This window comes from Amblyomma maculatum, chromosome 1 (assembly GCF_055883805.1).
Source record: "Amblyomma maculatum isolate TAMU_Amacu chromosome 1, ASM5588380v1, whole genome shotgun sequence".
In the NCBI taxonomy this organism is placed as follows: Eukaryota; Metazoa; Arthropoda; class Arachnida; order Ixodida; family Ixodidae; genus Amblyomma; species Amblyomma maculatum.
Window position 1 is genome coordinate 305,155,132 of NC_139344.1, and position 25,922 is coordinate 305,181,053.

The 25,922-nt window shown below is 45.8% G+C and overlaps 1 protein-coding gene across 11 annotated transcripts in view; it reads right to left on the bottom strand.

The window, feature by feature from the left end:
• The window catches only part of LOC146206983 (uncharacterized), a 229,459-nt gene that overhangs the window by 83,329 nt on the left and 120,208 nt on the right, over positions 1 to 25,922 (bottom strand). For all 11 annotated transcript variants that reach the window (XR_014704394.1, XR_014704371.1, XR_014704298.1 and 8 more), the window contains exon 10: positions 10,564 to 10,720. Coding sequence is in view for 2 of the 11 variants with exons in the window: in XM_084590907.1 (XP_084447033.1) it covers positions 10,564 to 10,720 (157 nt within the window). In the remaining 9 variants the exon portion in view is untranslated. The remainder of the gene's footprint in view (positions 1 to 10,563; positions 10,721 to 25,922) is intronic.

The following is a 25,922-nucleotide window of genomic DNA, read 5'->3' on the forward strand; positions in this document are numbered from 1 at the left end:
CGTTCGCGGCGATGGGATTCCAACTTTCCCGAACCTCGCCGCTCGCGCCGCAGAAGCTGCCCCCACCGCTTCAAGCAGGTTTTTGCGCCGCCGCGGCAGAAATCGCTAGCGTTTTCGCTTGCATGTGAAACAGGCTTAAGGGTGGCTTTCATGCCTTTGTATCCATGAGGAGATCTGCATTAAGGCCAACTTTCAAACAGCCAGCTCGAAAATTCACAGCAAGAAGATTGTATGTGTTCGCGCTGAGACACAGAAAACAAAAACACAGCCTACCACCTGTCAATAATTGCAAATTTCACAGAAGGCTATCCAACAGCGTATAAACACCAATAACTGTTGGCAAAGTTTAAAAATGGGCTTTCCAATGTAGACAAGTGCTACAAGTCTTAGGCAATGTGTGCATCAGTACAAAGCCAAAATGTAATAACTAGGAGGCTGTTTTCCAAGCACCGAAAAACTTGTAGACTATTACTGTTACTATGCTCAATTATTAAAAGGATTATACCCACAATGTAATATCTGTATGGGTTTTCATTAACCCATTTGGGCGTCGTTCGTGTCCATGTCTAGGGACGCAAGCTTTGTCCACCATGCTGTGCAAAAAGGCAATAAAACACATCGTTCTAAATGCTTTAAAACCCCTGAGCCCCTTTATTGATCAAGTGGTGCCATCTCCCACAAAGTGAACTTATATCCTACCTGAAAAGTGACAAGTGATTGTTGTTTTTTGTCATTTTTCACTGTTAAGAAGACCAAAAAATTAGCATTTATTTATTGGAACAAGGGCCCATTACTGTGAAATAATGGATATCCTCCTTGTTACGACCGTCCTTGCATGCACTTCCGAATGTTAGCGCCTCAAACCCGCCTCTGCCTTTTGTGAGCTTGTGGAGTCTCAGTTCGAGCAGCCTATTGTGCAAAAAGGCAATAAAAAAAGCCATTTTGAATGTTTCAAAAGACACCAAACTTAACAAGTCGACAAACCCGTCATCCTTATGACCCTGTATCCTCATAGGGCAAGAACCAGAAAGTGGCCGCTGAGGGTAATTTCTCACTTTCTATCTTTTCCACTGTGCAACACCTGGATAGAACACCTGCGAGACACGAGTGCTGAGAAGCTTGCACAGAAAAGTATTTTGAACATAATGGCCTCGCAAAATGACATTGCAAAATGCTTAATCGAATAGCACGGTCGGCCAAGCAGCGAGTACCCAGAGCCTGTTGCGAAGAAGGCTTTGCTACCAACAGCCACCGTTAGGTGGCTACAGACACTGGCTGGAGCATGCGTTTATCTTTTGATAGCTCCTGCAGTGGCGGGGAGCGAACTTGGCAGAGTGCCCGTGATGGCTTGATTGCACAAGCCTGGTTCGATTTATCACGCTGCACTTGGGGCGGGCGTCATGATCGCAGCAGCTGACAGCGTGCTTTCGTTGATTCATGCATGCAAGGATAAACGACTCCCACCAAAAAAAAAAAAAAGAGAACCTGCCGCTTCTTAACGTCCGAACAGCACAACGATAAGGAAGGATGACTCCCAAAAAAAAAGAAAAAGAGCTGCCGCTTCTTCCGCAGGCGCTATAGCCACGTCAACCGCCGCGCGCAGAGGGTTCGCAACACACGCTGGAGAAAGCGTCAGACGTCTGTCTGAAAACGGGCTGAGCTGGCCTGGCGCATGCGTAGCACGTGCTGAAGGAGAGAGATAGCTCGGCAAAAGAATGGGCACACCCACGCACATGGCTTGCAAACGTCATGTGTTGGCGCGCAAGAAACGATAACTGCAGATGTGCGCGCCTTTGGGGAATGGGCGCGGCGCTGTCCAGACCAGCCGTCCCCGAACTGTCCCCTCATTCCTTCCGCGCGTGGCTTGAAAACGTCACGCGGCAAACGGCCAAGGGTGATGCGATATCATCTTTGAGGAAGGCACAATTTCCAGTGCGTGGTGCGGAGTTCGATATATCGAATGACCGGTGAAATTAAGTTCGATGACGCGGCTTTCCTATACTTTTACATGGGATTTTCAAGGGGATATTCCGCGAGTTCGATATGACCAAAATTCAATATATCCGGGTTCAATATAACCGGGTTCGACTGTATTTGTACCTTTCATATTGCAGTCCCTCAATTAGTTTCACCTAGCTCTACACATTTGCAAAGGCCCAATGAGGAGTTGGCATTCATTGCTTAAGCGAAGATGTAATTAAAAAAACAATATATGCAATTAAAAAACTTTCTTAATAACGACCACTTAACAACCACGCATAATGTCTGTATTTTTCAACATACCATAAGCAAACATCAATAGCAGCATCACAAGAAAATATTTCGTTAAAGTAAGGAATCACTTTTAAGAATGACTGTGGAAGAAAAGGATATGCTCCATGAATAAGCCACTAACAATGCTATGTGAACATGTCAAAGTACAAAACCAGCCTGGATGGAAAAAAGTGCAAATGAGTGACAACATAATGCAGCTTTTCCAAGTGGCTTGATGGGATTCAGACTTGGTAACATATTTTCTCGCAGCTATGTACTAAGTGGGCATCACTTGGCACAAAGGAGACACTGCAGTACCCTAGTGAGATTGCATCTAGCATGTTGTGCCCAAAAGTGACACTTAAATATAATCTGGAAATGTAAAAAATGATTCAAAAATGAGGCCTTCGGAAGAATGTTATGTAAAAATAAGGAATTAATAGAAGAATACGCAATCTTGTTAGTAAACCAATAACTGAACCTATTTGACACAGGGAACCTTTAGGTATACTAGGCTATACAAAAAACAATGCCCCTGCAACTGATAATATAAAGTTCCCTGCTTGACACGAGTTTTTTGCAGCAGGTATTTGGTAAGATATTGCCGAGGCACGAAGGGGGGCTTCTTCCGCTTCAAGCACAGTTTTTACAGCTCCTTCATGAAGGAGATATTTTGCCTTTCACTCAGGCTGAAAAGGACCTTTCTGTCCGAGCACACTGTTCCAGTGCATGCCTCAAGGTGTGTCATTGCATATCCTTCAAAATGTTAAAAACGGTGTAACAACCGGAGTCCTAAGGTGATTCTCCTCATCAATGTTTTGTGAGCTGCAACCATTGCCTTCCAGCTCATCTTGTAAACCTGTTGCTGAACATGGGCTCTCTTCCCTCTTCGTCCTGCAGCAGACGCTTCCAGTTTGCAAGTCTTGCTGAGGTACTTCGGGGGATTTGGCAGTATCACAGGCACTGCATCATTCGCGAGCACTTACCGCACACAACGTGCACATACTCGCAGAGAACATTCTCAAAATTAGTTCACACGTAGCACATTTTCTGCCGTCGAACAGCTTGCCGGCGCGATGCCCGCTCTTTTCAAACAGCTTCCTACGGGCTTAGTTAGTTTCTCAGTGCCTTCCACACCAGCATAACGACAGCCAAGCGCATCTCGGCTGATGCTTCCCAATCCACCTCATCTACTTTCTGCGCACCGAGAGCATGGGCATCAACTTTTTTTACTACATTCTAGTAGCATTTACTGTGTAGTAAAGAGGGCCTTCATCTCAAATGCAGATGCCATCATGCATCAGATAAAATTGCTGTGATGCAAATGCCATTTGGCAGTTTTTCTGGTTCATTCGATAATTCAAGCTTTCAATTAATTTGGACACTTTTTCAACTCTTTTAAGGCCGAATTAATGATAGCTTGCAGTATGACAGCTCCACTCAGTTTCATGCAGGTCCTTCCTGTACAGAAAATGGGTATACAGAACCCTGTATCCTGGATTTTTCAGTAGGGTATACACTTCAGAACAATTCTAGATTAATTTTATTCGCAAATACCATGTGAATTCTGAAATAAAGAAGAGGAACAATGTTTGCTGTATCTTAATTTTCAATTTTTTTTCATTCAAGGCATTTTTTTGCCATAACCGTATTCAAAAATCAATGCAATAAAAGCTTGTTAATTCAAACTTCACAGGACCGGGAAACAATTTTGAATTACCTGATGTTCGAATTATCGAATGGCCTAAAAAAACTGACAAGAAACATTTGGATTATGGTAAATTTAACATATTGCCGCAATGTTACCGTACTGGCGCCGCCATGTGGCGAGCTCAGGAGACTGGCACGCGCTCGTCTTCTTCGCTCTCGGTGCTCGCCCGCCAGTCGGTTCCGTGCCTGATCTTGCCGGTGCTTTTACTTAGTCCTAAGTAAACCTGCTGAACCTTCACTGGCTTCTGTGACATTTTTGGTGGAGGTGCGGGGTAGATCCCATGTATGAAGAGCCTCTGGCTGCCCCCTACGCCCTACACACCGTGGACACGACACCTGTGCACAAGGCGAGCCGTCGCTTGAGAGGCTTAGCACCCGAGTGTGGTCCTCGTTTCCCCACCACGAACCACGATGACTACAGCGGCAATTCAGACCACCACTCAGCTTCCCGTGAGTGCCCAGCAGCTGATCTGCCATACTCCACGTATGCCCACACCGTTTCATGGCGACAAGTTCGAAGACGTTGAGGACTGGCTGACCAGCTACGATCGGGTCGCTGTGTTTAATGCGTGGGACGAGGAGCGAAAATTGCAGAATGTTTATTTCGCACTAGAAGACGCCGCCAAGATGTGGTTCGAAAACCATGAGGCTACCATTTCCACCTGGCAGGATTTCCGGCGGCAGCTGCTCGCAACATTCGGCAACGATACAAGAAAAGAGATGGCCGAACTCGCTCTACAGTCCCGAGCACAGCGGCCTAATGAGAGTCGCCATGTTTGTGGAAGAAATGACTCGCCTTTTCAACCGGGCGGATCCGTCCATGTCGGGACGATGCCTTTCCCACCGGGAGGGGCAATGCCGCAATGTTACCGTACTGGCGCCGCCATGTGGCGAGCTCGGGAGACTGGCACGCGCTCGTCTTCTTCGCTCTCGGTGCTCGCCCGCCAGTCGGTTCCATGCCTGATCTTGCCGGTGCTTTTACTTAGTCCTAAGTAAACCTGCTGAACCAGTTTCACTGGCTTCTGTGACAATATTTACTCACGTAACGACTCCCTCGTATAACGAACCCACTCCCCACTTTTGTCACTGAGCATTTGAAAACAAAAAGCTTTAGAGAAAGCTTCCCTCCGTTGCTCGCTCTCGCATTCCAAGATGCTGTGTAGGGATAACATTACAGTGTGTTTGCCAGTTAGTGGGAAGGGAGAGTGGGAGGTGGGTGGCAACTTGCCAGAGTACCAGCACTTCTCGGGTTGTGCAAGCCTCAGTACGTCCGCTTTGTCATGCTGCGTTTGAGGTGGCTGCCATCCACTAAAGCACAATCAGTGCAGCGTGTGATAGTGCAAATACCTTTTGAAGCAAACGATGCTGAAATGCTAAATGCCCACGTCATGATTGCGGCTGACCAAGTGCTTTGATGGGTGAAAGAATGGACTATCGCAAAAAAAAAAAAATGTTTTCCCCGCGTAACAATTTGATTTCTTATAGGGGAGACAACCTTGGCCCAGGGGACACCACACCGCTCTGTGCGCCAGCGGCCTCTGTGGGGACTCCAGCAAAACCTCCACACTGCATTTGAGCGCGCGTTTACGTGCACACGGGCGGTTGTTGCTCTCTTCTTTTTGCAGAGTTCTGGCCGCCGTCACATTGCAAGGAAAAAGAAACTCCAATGATTCAATAATGGCACACTTTTTTTGTATAACTTGCGTGGTAAATGGTAGACTTTGATGGGCAGTTATGGCCCTTTTTGTTAGTGGTTTATGACCACTCTCGCCACCACAATAAAGACTTAGTTTAGTGCTACCGCTCACTGCTACTTTCTGCCGCTACCGCAAGCCATCAGCCACATACACCATGATTGACCCCTGCGTTGACAGGAACATGGCGCCATCTATTGTCATTAGGGTGATAAGCACAGTAGGTAGACAGTGCCGGTCAGCGGTAGAACTAAACTAAACATCTCTATTACCTCATACCGCTGTTTGTCCCTGACGGCGCCGCAGCTGTCATCGTGGAACAGTGTCAGCCTCTAAAAAAATATGTGTCAATTGCATTCTCATATCTGATCCTGCTTCCAGAGCTCAAACACTGCACACTTGCTCGAGCAAATAACTCAACTAGGGATTGCGGACAGAAGCTGTAGATCAAAGGCAAAGGTTTCTGTGGAGAACTGTGCCTGCCTACATCGAAAGTCATCAGGCATTCCCTCGCTGTTCCGTTTCATGGCGAGAAAACTGCTGCAAGAATGGCATGCCTCGGCTTTTGGTCAATGACCCAGGTCGTTAGAAACAGCTAAAGGTAGATAGGTCACTGATTTCAGACAGCAGTGCCGCAGCAGCAAACTAACTTCCCCTGGCCGCTGTCGGCATGGACCAAAAGAATAAGGCAGCATATTTTGTGCCATTGTAGGGAGCACGCCCAAACGTGCCGAAGACAGGCACTGTGGCGCCAGTAGCATCCTGTGTAGTCGTCACCCTGCTGAAGCCGCTGGTTCATTGTGTGGGTGGCAACGCTTAATTTCGTTTGGGCCCCTTTCAAGTGAGCCATCAAAAAGAGAAGGGAAGCTCCCCAACCGGTGCCCGGAGCACTCATCATTGTGTGCACACGTATCATTGATTCTTCACGAGAAGACTGGACCCTTCCTGTCTCTGAACAGCAGGGAAAGAAACACTGGGGCTCCCACGTTATTCTTTATTCTCCGGTGCATTAACAACACAAGAAGGTGTCGCATCAGGTCCCTCAAACTATCTGTCACTTACCTCTCGCCTTCAAGTAGCAATTCCGCATTCTTTTTTTCTTTGTCTCAAAGCCTGTCACAACAAGCGCCCTTTGAAAACAATGTCAGCGGCTCATTTTTCAAGCCCTGAAGCAGTGACAGCCTATCAGTTAATCGTAATTTTTCGCTTTCGAAAGCACCGGTTTTGAAAGAGGCTCTCTGACAGCCGAGGAACCGAAAAATGCAAAAATGGGCAAGTCCCACTGGTGAAAAGCACGGGTAACTTTTTCTCCTCCTTCTCCTGCTCAGTGCCTAGAAGGGGCGGTGTGAAGACCGCGCTGCCTGCAGAGACGAGTGGCCCCCTCCGTGTGACTAGGGGAAAATAGAGTACTGCAGTCAGCGTTTCATGGGAGAGAGCGGTGAAAAGCCAGTCAGCGCGTGGTTTGTTACCGTGTGCTTTATGTAGTTTGCTGCTTGTTTACACTGCAAAGATACCATCAACGTGAAAGGAAAAAAATGTGAAAGATGGTACTTCGTTCCTGGGTCGCACTCTGGATATAAGTCGTGTTTGGATAATGTGTCCCTTTTCCATGTGCGGACTTGCCGAGACCACTTTGACGGAAGGCAGACAACGCGTCTTTTTGCTTTTAAAATAACTAGTGTAACAACACATTAAGGTGTAACGCATATATTGGTGGCTGCGCATCTGTCACCTTTGCATTTGCATTTTGATGGTAGCAAACTAGTGCAGTTCAAATTATTCGAGTTATCGAGCTTTCACTGTACTTGCACACCCCTAGTTATATTTTCAAAATAGTAATTATGGTCAGATGCAGAGCCACTGGATACATTCACAAATTCAGCCTTCAACAGCGCTGCACTGTTTGGCATGTTGAGCCCACTTGATACGAGATGAGGCGCAGATGTGCAAAAAGGCGCAGGCTGCAACAGGAAGAGAGACATGGATGGCCTGAGTGGCAACGACGAAAAAAAGAGACAAGAAGAACATTCTTAAGACAAGTGACCCGTCAGTATCAACTTTCACATAGCTGCGATGTCGCAGGAAAAAAAATTTCGAAGAAGCCTTACTGTTCACACCCTTCGAAATTAAAGGAGCAGTGAAACGCCAATATTATAATCGCAACAGTAAAGTGTTTCATGGCAGTTTGCTACATCAGGACGTTTCCTTTTCCTATGTTTAGATGATCAAAAGAGCTGCAACTCGGTGCACACCTGACAGTGCAAGAGTGACTCACTCCTCACATTGAGGCCTGTGTTCACAGCAGTGCCACATGCAATGTTGAAAGGACCCAGAAATCCTATAGGTGTGCCAGTTCCAGCATTTGACTTTCGTGTCACAGAACAATGCGCAGTGCAGTCACATGACTATGACCGGAAATTTCAGCCTCGGTTACATGTCTCTGGGATGTGAGAATCGTGCCTGAAATTTCTGTGTCTGAAAAATTTATCAGCAACTTTTACATTTAAAATAAGCAGCACATGAAGAACCCCATGGTAAGGCTTGAGACTATGATGCTTCATGTACCGTGGCTTTCTCCTGATGGAACATTGCCACAGGCAAACTTGAAAGCATTAGTTTATTTTTTCAGCTGCCTTGGTGAATTCCAGGAACTGGGTCTTGAGGTGTACACTACTTTTTTCTACTACATTTTGAGTGCTAACTACAGAAGAACCTCACTGTTGCGTTCCAGGGTGCTGTGTTTGCCTGGCTGCTACATTCTTGTGGTAGAGTCGCGGCACGACTCCCATAGAGCTCCATGCATTAACGCTGTTATATTGTGGGCGCATGATATATAGTCTCCGCAAGCGGGCCTAGGTGACAAGTGGCCATGTTTGCCTTAATTGGGCACATCTAGCAGCCCGTGCGTCAGACAGAAGGTGTTCGGGCAGGCTGCACCATCTTTTTTTTTTGTGTCTTTATCCTTCCTTGTGAGACAAAGCGCAGCTGTCGTCATCAGTGAACATGTCAAGTATTGTCGCTTTTCCTGCTTTGCCACACAATACGCAAGGATTCGTCATGTGCCATGGTCGCGTTCACACGCATTCAGCCCGCTCAATCTCCCACCTGGCGCCAACCATTCCATCCATAACGTGAATTGCTGTGGGTTGGCGGCTGCCTCGTACCACCAGCTGCCTTCTCCAGCGTACGCGGTGCACATGCACGAGAACTTGTTTATTGTAGCGTCGTGTTGTGGTGTAATGGCATCAAGAAAGCGCAAAGCACTTTCGTTGGAGAAGAAGGTGAACATTCTCCGTACTGTAGATGCAAACCTGACGTGTAAGAGGGTGTGCATCGCAAAAGAACTGGGACTCACACCATCCACCCTGAACTCCACTGTTTCGAAAAGAAGCGACATCGAAGCAAACGCCCGATCCTTGGACATGAAAAGCAAGCGGGACACGTGCAGCTTGACAGGCTGTTTAAAAATGATTTAAACAAGCCAGAGCTGCAGGTGTGAGCTTTGACGGCACCATTTTGCGCGAAAAAGCTTGGAATACAAACTTGAGATTCACGATTTCACTGTGTCCAACGGATGGTCCAAGAGAAGAAACGGGGAGGCCGCAAGCGTGGCTACCGGTGGCGGCCACTATCAACAGCTATGAGACATTTTCAGTGCTCTTTTTTCAGCCATCGAAGCCTTCAAGGTGGCGGGAAATGCTGCCTGCTGTGCTACAACTCGAGACGATGATTAGTGAGTAATTTCGCTGTTGCCTGTAAAATATCTGGTAACTGCCCTGCCCCTAAAAAAAGGCGTGGATGACGTGCACAGTTTTTGAACAATTTCTGTTGTAGATAGACTCAAAATCTGCTGTCGTTGCTGCAGAACGTCGAGTTGGAGTACCTTTCAGGCAACACGACAAGTCATCTTTTAACCCTTAGATGCTGCCATCATCAAAAACGTCAAGCCCTTTTAGGGAAAGTACATCGCGGTCTCTGGCCTGTGTGGACCATGCACTATTTGGCCATGACATGTCACCAGATGGTCCATATCTACAGCGCAAACAACAGGACAGAGATGGAGGGACACCACACAGCGCTGTGTGGTGTCCCTCCTTCATCTCTGTCCTGTCATTTGCGCTGTAGTTATGGATCATCAAAAACACCAACTCGCCCAACAAATGCTTTTGTCACCAGAAAGTGCAGTTTTTAGTCGTTATGCCTCTGCTATTTGCTCATGGTTCTGCAATAATGGTAAGCTTTTCATTGCCACTCAGGTGGCCTACACAGAACAGGCTAAAACCGAACAGGTGCCACCCATTGAACAAGCGTGGGTTCTACCTCTAGGCACCATTTTGCTTTGCACAGCGACATAGCATGACAGAAGCCAAGAATTACAGTGTAGCACAATCTAGCTCTAATGACATCCCTAACTAAGCACGCAAGTGCAGAATATATTTCAAACATATCAGAATAAATTTTAACTAATTACTGGTATTTATCAAAGAAATGACTTCCTCAGCATGGGCAGTGAACTTTTTGGAATGTGAGCATGTTGCTTTTCTTTAACGAGAAATTACCATATTGGCTCGTAAGTTAAATATATTTAAAATCAGCATTCTATTCTGCACTTGCATGCTGTTCTCAAGACCCCGTCCCACCTTATGTTGATGGGTTTTTGGACTGTTGAATTATTTTATTCATTGTCCTGCCAAGTCCATAAAAACAATTGGCAACTGTACTCCATCATGCATCAAACTTAGCCAAAGGGCTGTTAGAACTTGCGACCCCAAGCGCATACATGAAAAGAGCAGCCGTTGTTCTTTACCCTTTCCGGCTTCCCGAGATCATCTTCTGTAGTGCTTCCCAAAGCGCGCACGTCAATTTCCCTCTAAGTACCTTCACCTAATGAGGCCCAGTTATGTACCTGAACTGGATACTACAGGGAGGAAACAAGTGGCGTGCTCTTGATGGTGCTGCTCATCACTCTCACTTAGGCAGGCTGCAAAACAATCAGGGTGCCGAAGAGGACGTTTCCAAGGAGCCCCTTTCCGTGAAAGCTTTTTAGCAGTCTTGAGCCAAACCTGCAAAAACACAACAGCCATTTCAACTCTTGTGCCGCCTGTTTAACCAACAGGGCTGCTCTCTGTGGATACACAATATATAAAATATAGCCATCAGAACAAACAATGCTTTACATCAAAGCACAGTGGCCCATCAAAAAAGCAGACCTGCCAATCCCACAGGGCTCAATCTACTATAGAGGGTGCCAAAAAATACTAAGATTCGGTGAAAAATAGTAAAATGCTTCTATTACTCAAAATCTCTTTTGAATGATGGAAACAGAGCAGTCAAAACTAGAGTTTTGAAAAGTCGCGCAAACAAAACTTCAGAAAGACGTATTTGAAGTGAAAGGTTGGGACAGTACTGAGGAGGTTCCTTCCACAGAAGTCCTTGTCGAACACCTGATTGTGACAAACTCCAGACTCCTTGCATTTGACAATTAACAGTTGTTCTAGGCCTTTTTTTGACATGGAGGAGCAAAACCTGGTGCACGTCTTCTTGACTTTGCTAAACACTCTTTCAACCTCTGTGTTACTGCATGGGAGAGTCAGAATGCCTAATATAATTTTTGAGGGCTTATCATACTTGAAAGTATGATCAATGTCCTGAAGACTGGCAACAGAGTGCCCTGCTCGTCTATGCACTCCTGAATGGTTACTTCTACTCAATCAGAGAAGCCGTCAAGAGACACTCGGCATGAATAGTGGCTTGGTCCCCTTCACAATTAAAATACCCACTAATATTCTTGTTGGTGTCAACGATGCTCGCTGAATCCTTATTCTTCTTTGTACCGAGATGGAGCAGAATTTCCCGATGACTGGCATGCGCAATATTCACATCAAGCGGCAGTAGGTGCAGAAAGCGTACCTTTCGCCTTTGCTATGGTATTTTTGTATGCACAAAAAATCCGTTGAATATTTGGCCTGAACACTTGAAAGTACTTCATGTAGACATCTCACAATCGCACCTGCAGCCAATACGCTGCCAACAAAGTAAGCCTAACTAACAGCCTCGGCTAGTCCAAAAGTCAACGATTGCGATGACAATGTAGTCGCACTTTATTGAACGGGCAAGATGTGCTGCGGAGTACATAGCCCGCCATGAGACGGCGCACGCGGCACAAAACCAGCTGGGTTCGAGTTTTTGCACGTCTATTGGGTCTAACCCTGCTACCTTTTTTTTAGCCAACCCAAAATGAGAGTGGGCACTACGATACTCATAAGAAAGCACTGAAAATCAGGAACCTTACAAAAACTTGGCAGGTATGCAAAAGGTCCTATAAACAGAAGTTAGGCCGCTGGACTGAACTGAATCTTGGCCTGAGCTGCTTTGGGAATTCAGCTGCCGGCCATCCCAACAATTTGCATCACAATTTCCACAAAGGGAGAGCGCTTCACCGCATGGCAAGCACCCACAGCAGCGCAGCCGGCCGGACAAAATATGACTGTGTCCCCAACAACTTTTTCATGAGATTTTCATCCTTCCATAAAAACAGTACAAGAGAGCATGGACACAACACTTCGCTGCACAGGTAACGAGTGCAATTAGTCATAGCCTCCTTTATACTCTGTGCCTGTCAACACGCCGCGCGAACAATACAGCGGCGCCGTCAAGTAAAGTTGCGCGCTACTGACATAGGGGCCGAGGCGCACTGGTGGCACTGGTACGAACGTCGGTGCGAGGGCGGGAGCGCTGTTATTCGCTCGTGGGATAACTGTCCCTAAGCATGAATCGTGCATATTCAGCATATTTACTAGTAAGGCTGACATCCTTTAAGCATAACAAGTGACCATGATACTTGTTAGGCAATGACACCAACGCTATGACATTTTATGTGAGGCAGTTTCAAGAAATTGCGCATGGTTCGAAAAACTGCATGAGTGCTCCGCTATCGCCAATGGTAATAGAAAAATTAAAATGTTCTACGCTGCGGTAAAACAAAATTTAAGAAGGAAGGCATCAGCATTTATTTACACATTTCACAACAGCAGTTGTGCTACAAGAGTGCCAGAAGTGGTGTGATGAATAGTTGCCACAAGTAGGAAAAAATGTTCACGGTGACTGCTGTCACAGATAGGGCACTTCAGAAACCAGCTTCATTTACAGATGATTGGAACAACTGCATCGCAGTATGCCATTGAGATCTGTAAGGAGGACAATTTCGGTATCAGTTGCTACTTTAAATAATTCAGCGCGTCATACAAACGTTTTTTTAACTTGGAAAACAAGAAAGACAAATATACGCGTTGCATTTTTCTGTTTCGCTCACTCCAAAGTAATCGTCACAATAGGCAAAGCTTGTGTTTTTATTTCATCACAGAATTGCGCAGTTAGCGAAACAAAAAATACTGCGCTGGAGCACTGGTAACATAACACACAGACGAGCTAACCAGGGAGGAAGTTAGCACCGCAGTCTAGAAAATACATGTGCACATTTAATACTATTATTATATTACTGATGCGCAATAAACACATTTTTTTCACGGGCCTCAATTCGGTTGAGTACGAGTTTTGCTGTTTCCGGTCCTAGAGAGGGACACAGTGATTTAGTTGACAAGGAAAACTAATGCAGGCTTTGCACGATTCGGTTTACCGTAAAAACCCGCGTATAATACGAACCCGAATATAATACGAGGTGAAATTCTGGAGACGCGAAATGGAAAAAAAAAGTTTTTACCGCATATAATACGAGAGAGAAAAAACAAGACATTTATTGAAATCGGACCTCACACTTCAATCACTTTCATCTTCAGCAGCGCTTTCCTCGGAAATTTCTTTGTCGGACAAATCATCCCACAGGTACTCATCTTCTGTGCCATCGAGGGCGTTTGAGATGCCGCACTTCTTAAACGAACGGCGCACAAGCTCCTCTGGGATGCTTGCCCACGCGTCCACAATCCATTTGCACAGCGTGGCTGGCGATGCTCGCTTCAGCCGCCCGGCCGGCGTCACTGCAGGCTCACCTGACCGCATCCATTCCGCGTAGCATCGCTTGACTGCGTCCTTGAAGGGTTTGTTGACACAAACGTCGAGAGGCTGAAGTTGTGAGGTCATCCCACCCGGAATCACAACAAGTTCTGTGCGGCAGTCGCTTAGCAGCCTTTTCACCGAGTCGGCCAAATGGCAACGAAACGCGTCCAGCACGAGGATGGATGGAAAGGACAACAGTGCACCGGGCCGTTTGCACCACACTGACTTCACCCAGTCGAGGACAAGATCCTCGTTCATCCAACCTTTTTCGTGGCATCTCACGATGACATTCTTCGGCAGCTCCTCACCTTTCGGCATTGTCTTGCGCTTGAAGATGACATAGGGCGGGAGCTTGCGGCCGTCTGCCGTGCACGATAGCATGACTGTAACCCGCGTCTTCTCGTTTCCAGTAGACCGGATACAAACTTGTTTAGAGCCTTTCTCATGGACGGTGAGGGGCGATGGCATGTCCAGGTAAACCGGCGTCTGGTCAGCATTGCCTATTTGCCCCAGCTGAAAGTTTTTGGTCTTTCGCAAACAAATCACGTGGCGCTGAAAAGCCACCAGCAGCTCTTCGAAGGATTCGGGCAGCTTTTGTGAAATCGAGGTTCGCCGGCGTAGCGAGAATCCAGCACGGCACATATAGCGATGTATCCAGTGCTTGCTTGCTTTGAAGGCGGAGCTCGGAATTCCCTTTTCCCTTGCAAGCTCCCTAGCTTTTGCTTGCATAAGCTCTACGCTCACAGCTAGATGCGATGCTCGCTGTTCTCGTACGAACTCCGTCAGAGCGAGTTCAATTTCCGGGAATGCGCCATTCTTTGGCCCGCGAAAGCTTCTTCGCATTCCCTTGCACGCGAAAAGGGCTTCTTTCTGTCGTCGCCATCCGCGAATGCTTCCCTCGGTGACGCCAAACTGCCTCCCGGCCGCACTGTTGCCGATGTTTTCAGCAACTAAAATCACCTTTCTCTTAAAAGCAGCCGAGTACTGTTTCCGAGACCCTGGCATCCTGCTCGTTCACTTAAAGAAAACAGCGTGCACTTTTTCGCGAACCGTGGTTTGCACGAGAGCACATGCGCTTATGCTGTGCGCACTCGACGACTCAACAACAAAGAGACGACACCTCGACGTCGTGGCCACTGCGGGGTGCGGCCACGTTAGGGCAACGAAGCCAAGCCGTAGCCGCACATCGATAACAAAGCCAAGCCGTAGCCACGCGGCAACAACGAAACCAAAACTTCTCGCAAAACTTTGACATTTTGGTTGGGATCCGCAAATAATACGAGGCGGAAATTTGGAACGCTGAAAGTTGGAAAAAAAACTCGTATTATACGCGGGTTTTTACGGTAACTCACTTTAAAGTAGTCATCTTCACAATAAGTAAAGCTTGTGTTTATATTTTATCACAAAATTTCGTAATTAACGTATACTGCAAAAAAAAAAAAAAAAAAACTGCGCAGGAGCACATCCGACACACTAGGCAGACGAGCTAAGCAGGGAAGCAATTAGCATTTCAGTCCCGAAAGCACACGTGCATAGCTAACATTACTATTGCAGTATTGACGCTTAATAAACAAAGTTTCTTGTGCAGTCACTATTTTTCACAAGCCCCAAAGCAGCTGAACACTACGCAGCGATCGACGGAAGGAAAAAGCAAAGCTGGCACTTATCATTGGTGCAGTGCTGTATTCCTGCAGCACCTGAAAGCAGCGAAAAGTAGTAGCATGACCTTGCACACTGCAAGACTGTCCACGAAACAGCGAGAGAGCGACAGGGCGACAGCGCGTGGCTATTCAGACCGCTTTGCAACACGGCGCACCAGGCACTCGCCTGGCGAGGGTGACCCTACATCGCTGTCGCCATTTCTCGGCAGCCAGCGGCGTAACTTCTCAACGGAGGAGGAGCCAGGCACAGAGAGTATAAAGGAGGCTATGAATTAGTACACTCCACAGCATACTTACTATACTGCAGCAGTTCTACTTTGACAAGAGTGGATACGTCGCAAAAAATCACCACTGCCACGCCACTCAAAAGCGCAAGGCCTATTTTTGCTTTAAACTTTATTTTGTACCCATTTGATCAGTCGACCTTTGAATTTGAGCATCTTCTCTAGTCCCTGATTAATGTGACTTGACTCTTTTGAAAACCAATACATTACTGATAACATTTTTTCACCCACACAACCAGTTGGACACTGCTAGCTGAATATGAATATCAGTACCCTTCACCTATGTTTTATCTCATACTAATACTTTTCGCTAAGTTAGCAAGAGAAATAGTTGCAAAATACTATTCATATGTACTGATATCTATGAAGAAAATTACATTTAGCACTGCATCATATTAAGGTGTACTTGTAATTGCAACTTTAGATACTTGAAACAAAAATCTCAGGCCCCTTAAAGGGACACTGTGACGTTCGTCAGGCCGCTAATTCCAGGCAACTTCTAGGTTCTTTGCACCGTGTCGATGTCAGTTCAAAAAGAATTACAAAAATCAGCGCTCGGAAACAAGAATTATTCGGTTTATAAAATTCTAAATACAAGAAAAAAAAGAACAACGAGTCTGAGCCGCTGTGAGAGGGAGCCCCTCTCCCATTTCGCTCGCCCAGCGCCCGACTTGGGCGGAACCTATGAGGAACGCAGGTTTCGGAAGCTGTCCACCATGGTTGCCTGTCCAACGCAACCTGTAGCCGCACTTTTTGGCAGCGTCGTTACCATGGTAACAGTAACAACATGTGTTGCATGACTGCTGAGGTGTCGGGTTTTTCATTCCAGCCCTTGTTTATGCTGACGATTTCACCACTATGGCGGAACTTGCCGAAACGCTGTTTTGGCGTTCCGCTGACGTTTATCGCTGGTGCTGCTGTGCATCACTCGAGCGCTATGCTTGTGCGAAAGTTCGAAAACCCGTGCGAAGAAGGAGATGGAGATGGAGGAGTGGCGTACAGAAGCTAAGACGAAGCCTACCATGTACACGTACAGAGCCAGCAAGGAGGTCATCTTCTGGGGATGACTATATGACAACTGCCAGGGCAGTGGGCTGCTGGCGAAAGCCCGCTGTGGAGTGCTGTGGACTCGGCTGTGGCGAGCGCGCTTCACGAGCGATCTCGACACAACTTGGGCCCTCTGTGGAGTGTCGGCAGAAACAATCAGCCACGTGATTTTGGGCTGTCCAGCCATTTTGCCAACCTCCGAGATCTGAACGTTGTCAGCTGCCTTGGGATTTAGAACACACGCGGAACTAAAACACCCTTTATTTGTTTTCTGCACAGTAACTTGAAGAACACTTGATTGTAAAATCTAATGTGCCTGCTCAACCAATCAGCGAAGCAGCGCCCAAGCGAAAAGGGGACGTCATATCCGTTAACAAACTTTGCCGTCGTGTGTCGCTCACATCAGTGCCAAAACACTGATTATTGAAACGGATTAAAATATTAGGCGCTACGTTTTCACCATTATGATTGGGCTTTGGGGCATCGGGAAGGTGTAAGGAACCTAGAGGCCGGATGAAATTAGTGGTTTGGCGAACGTCACGGCACCCCTTTAAAGCTTAAATTATGTGAGCCTACTGATGGAGCAAGACCTCTTAGTGTACATACGATTCTCCTTTTACATGTGTCCCCAAGAGAGGAAAGGCATGTGGGCTACCAAAGACACAACTAAACTTTGGGTTCTTGACTGAACACACAAGCTATTTTCCACCAAAGCCAGGGTTGGCCCCATGGTGGCTGCCCACATAAAATAATACTAAAAGCAAAGAAAGATAATGGCAACCAAACATTGATACTAGACGGGTGTGGAGGCCCATCTGTTTCACCTCGCCAGGTAGTGCGCGTCGTGACCAAACGCTCCGTGCGTGCTATCGCGGACGATAACGGCCGGACACCCAACTCCGGCCGTCAATTGCAATGCACCATGCGCGTGTGTTTCACCTCTTCTTAGTGACAGAGACACAGCACGCATGCGGCTGGCGTGTTTATTTTTACTTATTTACGTAATGCACACTGTGGAGGCTCGCCAGCAGTGCCGAGTGTTCCAACGTGCTAAGTCAATCGTGGGCGGGCCTCAACAATCTCATACTGTGTGGAATGTACAATGTACAATATTGTATTATGCTCATTGTACAATATTGTATTATACTCATTTACCTCTTAACCTAAACTGTCCTTTCTCCCTGTCGCTCACCTCTTTGATTTCTCCTACCTGTCTCCTTACTATCCCTTTATTTCCGCCGCCCCAGTTCAGGCGCTTCAGCTTATTTCGATAGCAGAAACCGGGGCAGCAAAAATCTTTTCCTTCCTTTATTATTTTTAATTTATTCTATTATAATAAAGAACCACTTACTACTACTTGATGCTCCTCAATATTGTTTGAAACTATGCTATGCAGCATCATCAACGCACTCTTGACAGTGCTACACAGGTGATTCACCTGAAATTCTGAAAACTCCATAATGCACTTTGAGATGAATTGATTCTCACATTCCTTTTGTTTAACCCTTTAACCACCGATTTAACTCCAGAAAAACGTACCAAAATCGCCAATTTTTTTTAGCATTCATAATTTTTTCTATGCAATTCTGATTCTGAAAATACACAACATCACTGTTTTCTGGTTAGAGCTTGCGCAAAAATTTAAAAAGCAAAAAGCTGCATGGAGGGCGGCTTTCCCTCAATGCATGGCGTGGCAATGGGTCACAACATAGTGAAATTCAAAGTATTTTTCCAATGTAATATACGGTAACGCATTGGAAAATGCAGGGACATTGGTCCGTCCAAAAAGGAACAAGATTTCAGGATTTTCACAGTTAAGCTGCGTGTGGTAGATCTCAAAGCATGGTGTTACGCAAAGCCCAACATGGCAATCCTCGCACCATTTTCGCATTCCCTTGCGTGTCTTCTTTGCCGCGTCCTTGGAATGGGCAAGTGTGCATGCAGCATACCTCTGTATTGGCTCCTGCTTTTTTGGTGTTGGCGGAACTTTTCTCGGAAAGTGTCGGCCTTGGAGCAGTGTCAGAGAGCGGTCCGATCTGCGACCGGCTCCCGCTCTGGCCGGAGTGTGGAGGCACTTGTCAAGTACTAACTCCACGAGTCGCAGAAATCCAAATGGCTCAGTCTTCCGCCTGACTTCTTATATACAAGCAAAAAGCATTGAAGATAGCCATATCAAGAAAATGACAAAACAGTTTCTTGTAGTAAACCTTCTGCCCTTTGCGCAGCGATGAATAGTATGACAGATTTTGGTCTGGTCCACGCCACCCATTGTGTTGTTGTAGTCGAGAGCAATGGTGGGCTTTTTCATTCCTGCAGTTTACAACATCTTGCATTGTTGGTGATTGAATCGTGCTTAGGAGTGTTACATTTCCTTCGTTGAAAGGCAGCAATCCCGCCTCTTTTCAAATTGACCTTTCTGAATGGAGGCATATCCTGTCTTCCGGGACGAGCTATTCCGTAGACATTGGTTTTCTGCTTGAGAAGAATATCAAAACGCTCCGTCAGGTCCATCACCACCTTGGTACCCATCGCTTCCTTGCCGGCCGTGTCTACTGCCCCCTTTCCAGTGTAGACTATGAAATTGCAGATGTAACCGCTTCAAGATTCACACAATAGAAAGAACTTCAGGCTGAATCTCGCACGTTTTAGCAGGAGATATTGCTTCCATGCCAATCTTCCCTTGATAAACGGAAAAAATAGATTGTTTCGTAGATATTGTCAGTTTCCCGACGTAAAGTTGCGCTCACAAATGAAAGAGCTGAGCAGGGTCATTGCAAAAGAGATGCGCAGAGCACATATTACGTACCATTCCAGTCTAGGCGATAAACTTAAATCCAACCCAAAGGAATTGTGGAAATACGTCAAAAACAATAAAAATACCAGGCAGGCTATTCCAGACGTTATTGATGGTACAAACTACAGTGCCGATAAAAAAGCAAAGGCTGAAAGTTTTAATTCATTTTTTTTTTTATCTGCTTTCACACAACCTGCAACCACAGTCATCGTTTCGCAAAGCGTTTCCAGCCTAACAAAAATGAATGAGGTATCATTTTCCGAATGTGGCATCATGTCTTTACTGCCGAAGATTAATATACATTCTGCCTCTGGTCCAGATGGCATATCAAATTTTGTCCTAAAGAACTGCGCGTTAGCTATTGCTCCGTTTTTACTTGAGCAAGAAGTTTTACCCCCCGACTGGAAAAATGCAAACATAATTCCGATTCATAAGAGCGGTGGCAAGAACGTAACATGCAACTACAGACCTATTTCATTAACAAGCGTAGTATGTAAAACACTACAACATGTAATTTACACTAGCCTAGCATAATTCATCTGCACAGTAATAACTTCTCTTCAGCAATGCCGCATGGTTTTAGGGCTTGGTTTTCTTGTGATACGCAATTAATTGAATTTACTCACGATATTGCAGCCTCAATTAACTTAGGTAAGCGGGTAGACTGTATATTTTTAGATTTTCGAAAGGCATTTGATTCTGTTTGTCATGCACTTCTGTTACACAAAATATCCCTTCTTAATATACCGGCCACTCTCTTAGCATGGATTCAAGCATACCTCTCTGAGAGAAAACAATGCGTGGTTCTGAACTGTGAGTGCTCATCCAGTGTGTCTGTGTTGTCTGGTGTCCCACAGAGGTCAGTTTTGGGCCCTCTACTTTTCTTGATTTATATCAACGACCTTACTGACCGTACCAACAGCAGTGTTCAATTGTACGCGGATTATTGCTGTATCTATCGCGAAGTCACTAGTGCGGCGGACTGTCAACATTTACAGAACGACATGGACCCTATTTTATTGTGGTGCCAATCCTGGATGATGTCTCTTAATTTATCCAAATGCAAAGTCGCTAGGTTTACAACTAAACAACAGCCAATGCTTACCAGTTATGTCATGCATGGAACCTGCCTGTCGGTCGCAAGAGAATACAAATATTTGGGGGTTGTGTTCTCAGCCAATTTATCATGGAATGCTCATATACATAACATAACTCTCAAGGCTAGTCAAATGTTAAATTTCCTTAGACAAAACTTTAATCAGGCACCATCTAAGCTAAAAGAAACATTATTTCTGTCAAATGTACGTCCCATTCTTGAGTACGCTTGCAGTACTTGGGATCCGTCCACCCAGTGCAACATTGCAAAACTTGAACACGTACAGGCACGTGCTGCTCGCTTTGTGTCAGGTAATTATGACTTTTCGAAAAGATCTCGCGATATTTCCAAAAACCTGGGGTGGCCGCTGCTTGAAACGAGAAGAAAATACCTGCGCTTGTCGCTTTTTTATAATATCATTTACTCTAGAACAGGCATCGATAAAGATATGTATCTAAAGGAACCAACACATGTATCTGCACGAACGAAACATTCCCGAAAAGTGCGTGAATATGCTTGCCGGATAAGCTTATTTAAGAACAGCTTCTTCCCTAAGACAGTACATGAGTGGAATGGTTTACCTGAAGAAATTGTTTACGGGACCCCTTCCTCTTTTATCCAGGACCTGAAGAATATTCTTTTTTAATTGGTTTTAGCACTGCTTTCAACTTTACATGTCTGTATTTCCGGTGTCCTCTAGTGTGATAAAGTGATGCAAATATCCAGACAACTGCTTGTATACGTACCATTTTATTTTTCACTGCTCGTTTCATGCCTTTCAATTTACAGCTGAATTTGTATTATGTCATTTGTGCACTCATATTGGCTTTTTTTCTTTCCCCCCTACACTAATGCCTGCAAGGGCGCTGTAGGTATGTAAATAAATAAATAAAAAGGCTTTCATCAACGGAGACATCCTGTTCTGGAACATAGGCAGCAAGGAAAGCCTCATTTAGCCTTGTGATAATGAGCCACAGCTTCCATAGCCTGGGATGCGGATGGGTAGCTTCATCCGCGGTGTTCAAGTTGGTGAAATGAAGCCAGCGCATCAACGTGCTGAAGCGGTTCCTGCTTCCTGAACACTGGTGTCTCCAAAACTTCCTTTGTTGACCAGTACATCGCAACTTGAGGCTTGCCAATAACATCCTGCAGTATTATTAATGCAAGGAAGACCATCATCTCATCTCGGTCTACCGGTTTCCATGTAGAACCCCGAGCAGCAGAGTACCCTACCGCATAATGGTTCGTCTCTGTAACCAGCCCAGAATGTCATTCTCGTCAGAAGGTTGCCGCAAGATTCCGGGCAGTGAAGAAAAGGGAAACCGAGGAGGTGCAGGTGGCGAGTTCTGGAGGTTCAGACGATGCCAAACACTTGCACTACTCAACGTGCCATTGCCACTGTCGTTGTCGTCACTCTCGTCATCTGAAGCAATGTCCATCTCGAAAACAAAGTGACAGTCACTTTCCGACCCCAATTCTCTATCATCAGCAACGCTGCTGCTGTCAATGCTCCAAGAAGTATCTCTTTTTCTCGAAACATCGCCGCCACCGGCCTGCCATTTTGAAATTACAGTTGCCAGGCTTCAAACACGGGCGAAAGGTACGATATGAAATTTTTCATAGACAACTACTGCCCTCTAGGTTTGAAAATTGCAACCAATGCGATTGGACGACTTGACTTTAGCTCGTTGTTGGCGATACTGGGGGCTCGTCGTTGGCAATATTGGTACAACCTCCCATGGCGAGTACAGCTCGGGGTTGGTGGTTAAAGGGTTAATTACGCAACAAACATGGAGTGTAATGCACAGAACTTGAAAGCTTCAAACACTCGTAACAAAGCAGGAACTAAGTCTGGATCAAAAGTAAGGTAATGCGAAGCAAGCCACGAATGTGCCGCTTTTTTTTTTAGAGCAAAATGTTAATGGAACCCCATACAAGGAAAGTTAATACATCGGAAAGTATGCCGTATTTTGCCCAAGCGCGCCAAAAGCGTTACATCAACGAACAATGTCGCATATATAACACAAACTTTACAGCTGTGCTCGTCGCTATTAGCACAAAATGTAAAAGTCCACAGCCAATGGCAATTTTAGGCCCGATCTCAAGGCCTGCTAAATTACCACTCTTCTTAGCCTGGCCCACAAAGCTACAAGTGAATCCCAGGACTGCTCACTGAGAGCAATGCACAAATTAAAAACTACTGGCCGACAAACTCAAGGAAGTGACCTTGTAGATTTGCACAGGCAATAAAAGTTCCAAGAGTGAAATCTTTCCTATGATCGATGCCACTACACCGCAACTCACTTGCTGCACCAGTTTCTGCTTCTCATTTGTTGTTCTTCCTGGAGCTCGTTCACACGACGCAAATATGTCATGACTGATATTTTTCTCCTCCATAGTGCTTCAACAAAATATGGGGTCCTTCTGCCCTAGACTGAAGCTCCCTAGCAGCCCGAATGGCTGCTATGAAACGTCAGTCGCTGACATAGTTGACACTCTTCCTTAGCTTTAGAAAATTTGCATTCAACCTAGTGCAAGATGCATTATACCTCTGTCACCGGTGCGCTGTCATCGATTCCGCTAAATTTGATATTAAGACACCACGGCAGTTCATTTGGAGCAGTTCTGGAGCAGGGAAAACAGAATGGAGCAATTGGAGCAGCACTTCCCTTCCCCCCCCCCCTCCACCCCGAGGGTTGTATAGATGCGTAATAAAGAATTTTGTGTTATTCCTCAAGATTTGTTATCAGTCATACTTCACGGCCCCCAATATCTAAATATTAAAGAGACACTAAAGACACCTGAAGATGCTATGAAAATCTAATAAACTACATTTGGTGACACTGTGGTCGCATATCCAGCAGCAAAAAATCGAATTGCTGAGATATTGCGATAAGAAGTTGAGGTTTTTGCTTGCTCCCGCCGGTCGAATTCAAACTGTTTCCTCCGACTACGTAGTCGGGTAGAGTGACGCACACTATGACGTAAGTGGAGACTCCATGATTGCTAGCGAGCGGGCGCGGCCCACGACATTGAGCATCTCTCAGGGGCCAACATGGCAACAGCGTACTCGCAATCGACCATCGGCTCACAATAAGTGACGGCCACAGCCGAAATGAATAAAATGATGAAGAGAGTAATTTACCGAGCAATGGGCCCATAAAGGAATAAAAAAAGCATAGAGCACTTGTAATGCATAATACTTTACGTGTTTCTCAAGCTTTAGCGCTCCTTCTTGCACTGCGTATAAACAAACCGAGCCCTCGGTCATCGCAACGCTTCCCGAAACGTTTACATACAAATAAGATTTAGTTGCCAGCAAAATAGTGTCCTCACTGCTGCGCTTGCCAGTTTTGAAGCTTCAGCGCACTTTTTTCCTTCAAGGTTTGTACTACAGCTCCGTGTTTAGCGAAAATTACATCCACAGTAGCAGAGCATGACTGAAGAGCCGGCGCCCCTAAATTTGCCAGCGCTGTGAAATTCCACATGTTAAAATGGTTCCAGTGCACAATATAGTGCGCATAGACTTCCAGGACATTACTTGCAAGTCGTGAGAGCAGGCAGCATGCTCCGATGGTCAAGTAGTTGTAATTTTTAGACCGGCAGCAATGGCCTGTACACCTCGAAACACGTTCTATTATAAATGTGGCCGTGACATAATATGCAGAAATATTTCCCGGCTTCCTATGACTCGGTGTAGCCGAGTGGTTAGCGCTGAACATTGCAGAGCAAGCAGTGGTGAGTCCGAATCCAGCTGGTGGTGGCGCTTTTTTTTTTTTACAAATTGTTCTTTTTTTTTTGCCTCTTTTAGTGTATTTGTGGTGCTTCGTTATTTTTAGTTTTTACTTTTTATCCGAGGCCCTTTCGACCAGCGCAATAGGGAAGGATGCAATAGGGGAATAATGACATTTGGAATAAGATCACCGCTCTCCTTGGTATGTGCGGCAAGTATGCCTCTTTTCTTTACGATGCCTGCAAATAGCACGTTGAAGCTCTTGTTGCCACAGTATGTGGGTCAGATGTGCCATGATTTAGTGAACAATTGAATGATAATGCGTTTTTCCTTCGGCACTTAGCATATGTATGCTTTTCGTGGCATTCGTAGCTAGTCGAGCGGTCAGGTCAGGGTTAACGGGAGCAAGTGTGAATGAAGAAGGTGTCGGCGGCAGCAGATTTCGCTCGTTTGCGCCTCCGAATGCTCAAATGTGAACGAGCCAGGCGCATCTGCTGCTCCAAGCTCGTAATTCAGGCGCTGCAGGTCCAAACTTGAAACTATCCGAGCACGCACGAAGTGCCTGAGCCGGAACATAACCGAAACTGAAGTGGACGCCTGTGGCGCCTCCAAGTATATTTTTGTACTTGCCTTGCAACGTTTACGTTGTCATTTCACTGTCGCTTACGTATGACAAAAGCGTGTTATCATATTCGAGATAAAACCTACGACCACATTCAAACGGGCAACGTAATTCGCATTTGTCAGCCTTCGAGATCCCTAGCGCGTCACGTGATTTGTAGTTGCGAGCTTCCGCTGTGGCGGCGATACCTGTATTTCTGTTCTTCCTCTTTACTACCTCATAACAGCTCTGTTTTCAGTAAGAAAGAATTTTTTGTAATCAGGAATTGGTATTCTATCAATGCAAGCCCACTTCAGTTTTCTCTTTAGTGTGCCTTTAAAGTGTGCTTTCAGCAAGTGGAAATACATGTTTTTTGATGAACACGCTTTTACAGGATGAATTTGTGGACAAACTAGTCATCTTTCAGTAGAGACAGAAAGGGCCAAGGTAGTGGAAGGCTCATTTTGACCACCACATGCACTGACACTAGAGTCAAAGCTCGTCAAACTGAATCTCAAATAATCCAAACGGTCTAGAGCTAGATTCACAGCTTGACAACAGGCAGCAATGAACCAGCATTAGTGCAGGTGCCAAGCGCAGCTATGTGCAAAAAGTGATCGTCAGAGAGCTATTAGCAACATATAAAATTTCCACTAAATGTCAGTTGGATAAAAGAAAATGCTAAACATTTACACAGGATTTTCAAGGGGATATTCTGAGTAGGAGATAAGCAATGATTTGCTATATCTGGGACTGACTGTATTTGTCTGCACCAGTTAGTGCGTGGCTGTACTGAATGTTGATGTTTTTCCTGAACAATACTACTTTGTTGAGGCTCTGGACTCGAGCATTGCCTTGATGAATCCAAGCACCTTTCTCAGCAGAGGTTTTCTGCTTCTTTTAGCACCTCTTCAATCTCTCATTTTCCTCCCTGCTGTTGACTATCGAGATAAGCTGTGGGAGTTCTTCACTGCCTAGAGCAAATCTATTAGTACTTGGCATGAATTGCTGTTGAAACGCCTCCCTGATGTAAACA